General features: G+C 53.5%; 1 protein-coding gene across 1 annotated transcript; it reads left to right on the top strand.

The window, feature by feature from the left end:
* The first annotated feature begins 1,719 nt into the window (after positions 1–1,719).
* LOC125523812 (xyloglucan endotransglucosylase protein 7) lies at positions 1,720–2,975 on the top strand. Its single transcript, XM_048688882.2, has 3 exons — positions 1,720–2,063; positions 2,189–2,382; positions 2,474–2,975. Exons 1-3 carry the CDS (start codon positions 1,782–1,784, stop codon positions 2,853–2,855), a joined length of 858 nt encoding a protein of 285 aa, XP_048544839.1. The 5' UTR covers positions 1,720–1,781; the 3' UTR covers positions 2,856–2,975.
* The last annotated feature ends 1,058 nt before the right edge of the window (positions 2,976–4,033 follow it).

The raw sequence follows: 4,033 nt of genomic DNA, 5'->3' as shown, positions 1-4,033 counted from the left end.
CAAGTGTGTCCTATATTTTGAAAAAGAGGAGTACTACACAATTGAGTCACACAATGGCCATAATACAGAGGTGTAGCGGAGGAGTGTCACATCTCGTCGAAATCTTATGATCATGACCTACGTATATGCACGCGAATGTTGGACTAAGCAATGTTTTTGAAACGGAGGCAAAGTATTTGCCTTAGCCATTAATTAAGAAGAAGCGACCAAGTTAGTTAACGAAAAACTGGGCTAAAAACGTCACAACCTATTGAGCAGCGCACACAAGATACCCTACACAGACGAGTGCAAAGAAAGCTTTGTCGAGGTAGCACATTGGCATCATCGCCGTCACTTTTCCCCTAGCAGTGTCATGGCCATCCCTTCTCTTTGTGCAAGCGGTTCCAACTTTGCTGCAAACGACCACTGACACATCCCACTCCATCAAGACATGCAAAGCCACATGAAGATCCATGCCAGTCACACAGCCACGTGCGGCAAGGACAACGCAGCTCCAATTTTGATGGAGAGGTACGAATGAAATATGCAAAACTGGTGTCGTGGAAAATCAACAGACAAACCAAAAGACCACCTATAGCACACCATTGCAAGGAGACGGTTCGAAACTGTGTTAGTGAAAAGGGTTTTTAACCATATGCATAGACCCAATCTGCACCAGTGAGACCACCTATCACCCATCATCGTTGCCGCTTGAACACTGCCGCCGCAGCTCCTATTTGGCTGCAACAAATAACTTGAGACAAACCCATATACGTCGAAGAAGAGCCGACCACTGCAACAATGTTGCGACCCTGACATCGCTCACCCCCATCGTTGTTGCCACAGAATCCCTCAGGCCATTACAGCTGACTTTCACCAGGCAGTGCCGCAACAACCCTCACCGTCATTGCCACCACAGCGCAACACTCTCGTCCCGCTGGTTGCGTGAAGCTCCAAAAATGATACCTTTGAGAGGGGAACGACATCGAAACGTCCCATCATAGTAGGGGTTTCCCCGGTGCTGTCTCTAGCAGAGAGAAGTAGAACAGCGCATCGACGCCTTCAAGAAGGTAATGGTGCCCACAGACCATGCAATTAGGTTTCTTCATAAATATGCATTGATACATGATTGTCACTCCTAATTAGCCTACAATTAGGTGCTTCATGAATTCCCCTTATCGGATGAGCATGCAAGGCTGTCTCACGCTAGCTATTTGATACAGGACATGACATGTAAACAACTTGGCGTACAAGGAGAGCTCATGTACGTGTGCCTACCTAGCCTAGTCATAACTGATAACATCATATCTCCAAAAGAAAAAGAAGCTCGATCTCGCTCCTAACTGATAACATGCTGGTACTGAACACTGATCAATGATCCATGATACATTGATACATGCAGTGAGTCACGTACGCACGGCTGCTCAACCGGGACCAAAATAGGTGACGCGCGCGAGTCGCTCTGACCCTGCCAAACAAACGAATGCAAGGATTTCCTGCTGGAGACGAAGAATTCCAAGGGCCAGAAGCAAAATAACTGGCAAACAAAGCCGTGTGGTTTGTGATGGAGTCGATCGGGTCAGCATCGTCGGGCTATTGATCGATCCAGCTCACGTACAACCTTCCGCTCTTTCTCTGGTCCAACCATCCTCCTACCCATCGACGAAAGGAATCGAAGGAATGAGAGGATGCCATCCTCCTCCCAGTCCCAGTGGCCTATAAAACCCACAACTTGCACCCGGCTCGCCTCACACAAACACACCGGAACATAATACCGAGTGCAGAAGAATTCAATCCCAACGATGGCGTCGAGTCCCAGGAGAACAGTCGTGTGCTCGGTGCTGCCACTGCTGCTGCTGCTTGCCGGCGCGGCCCGCGCGGCGGGCAACTTCTACCAGGACGTGGACATCACGTGGGGCGACGGCCGCGGCAAGATCCTCGGCGGCGGCGACGTCCTGACGCTGTCCCTGGACCGGGCCTCCGGCTCCGGGTTCCAGTCCAAGAACCAGTACCTGTACGGCCGCTTCGACATGCAGATCAAGCTCGTCCCCGGCGACTCCGCCGGCACCGTCGCCACCTTCTACGTACGCACGCGCTCTGTTAATTTCCTTGCACGTGCACCGTCGCCGCTTTCTACGTAGTACGTGTTGACTGACACCATGGGGGGTAGAGCACTGTACTGATCCGTGCGTGCGTGTGGGTGTTGCAGCTGTCGTCGCAGGGGTCGGCGCACGACGAGATCGACTTCGAGTTCCTGGGCAACGCGAGCGGGCAGCCCTACACGGTGCACACCAACGTGTACAGCCAGGGCAAGGGCGGGCGGGAGCAGCAGTTCCGCATGTGGTTCGACCCCACCGCCGACTTCCACACCTACTCCGTCGTCTGGAACCCCACGCACATCCTGTACGTAGCATGCCGACGGCATCAGCCTCTCTCTCTCTCTTCTGCCTCTTCTCCTCGACGAAGGACAAGGAGATCTCATGCATGCACGCAGGTTCTACGTGGACGGGACGCCGATCCGGGAGCACCGGAACCGGGAGGCGGCGACGGGGGTGGCGTACCCGCGGAGCCAGGCGATGCGGGTGTACGCCAGCGTGTGGGACGCGGAGGAGTGGGCGACGCAGGGCGGGCGGGTGAGGACGGACTGGTCGCGGGCGCCCTTCGTGGCGTCGTACAAGGGCTTCGCCGCGAGCGGGTGCGCGTCGCAGGACGCGGCGGCGTGCGCCAGGTCCAATGGCGCGTGGATGTACCAGGAGCTGGACGCCACGGCGCTGGACCGACTCCAGTGGGTGCAGAAGAACTACATGATCTACAACTACTGCACAGACACCTGGAGGTTCAAGGACGGCGCCCCGCCCGAGTGCGCTACCAAGTAGGGTGTTCTGTCTACAAGGTCGGAGTATTTTATAGATTGGGTATAGAATTTGTGCACACCTACTCGTATGGATGTAAATGTAACTGTGCAAGTATGTAAATGATACAATAAATTCAGCGTATACTACATATCGTTAATTAGCTTAATTATCGGCTGCATGTATTTTTGATATAAATCATTTTTTGTGAGGTAATTTTGATATGAATCATAACGCATAAACCTTCTTTTTTGCAAGAAAAAACTTTATTGACTACTTAGGATAATACGTAGGTACTACACAATCTTGAGCAATATATTTCCCTATACAACTTGGCTGACTAAAACCGACAAATAGCACAAGGTCAACGGTAGGCAACCCCCCTCCCACCTCCCAGCAGCAGCACCACCACCACCATACTATCTGCACTTAATTAGCCATTGGACTTTATTCTATTTTCTTCTACCTCCTACGTGCACCTCACCCGCCTGGTGCTCACTGCCACGCCGTCGACGGTTCTCACTCGGCTTGCCATCGCTGGACATAGCACTGCAGATCTACCATGGATCTTGCATCTCCTGTTGGTTCCCCACATGCAGTAGTGCACCCCCCCCCCCCCCCCCCCCCCCCTCTTGGGGCCTACTCCCCCGGGTGCAGCTACAACGGTTGTAGCTCCGGTGGAGCAGCGCACCACCATCCAACTCGAAGCAATGTCGGCTGTCATTCCCAACATTTTTGCGCTGGGGTTGCAGCACTACCAGCTTCGTCGTCCACGAGGTCACAAACTCCCATGGACATTGGTTGCAGCTCCCGCCATCCTCGGCTACAGCTCGCTGACAGAGAGGTTGTAGCTTGACGTCCATGGTCCCAGCAAATCAGCCTGTCGGTCCCAACAAATTGGTCGGTCAGCTCCAACACTTGGTGGACGTGGATGCAACATTCGGGGAGTCGTCGTGGCACCATCCCCGACACAATTGAGCGACGGGGAAGTTACCTTTGCAGCTTCTGCGTTGGTTGGTTCCAGCATGATTGGGTGTCGGTTCCAGCATCACCATGTCCCCATGCGTATAGCGCGACGTCACCCAGCACTCACAACAACTCGACTCATCCATACTAACGCCTCGTCACGCCGCTCGTAGCAATGCCGGGAGCCGGTTGTAGCACAAACGCTCACACCAGTTGTCCTAGCACCAAAGCCGTCG

This window comes from Triticum urartu, chromosome 7A, assembly GCF_056163025.1.
Source record: "Triticum urartu cultivar PI428250 chromosome 7A, HENAU_Tu73, whole genome shotgun sequence".
NCBI classification, from domain to species: domain Eukaryota; kingdom Viridiplantae; phylum Streptophyta; class Magnoliopsida; order Poales; family Poaceae; genus Triticum; species Triticum urartu.
Note: the sequence above shows the minus strand (reverse complement) of the source record. Positions and strands in the feature narration are given on the sequence as shown.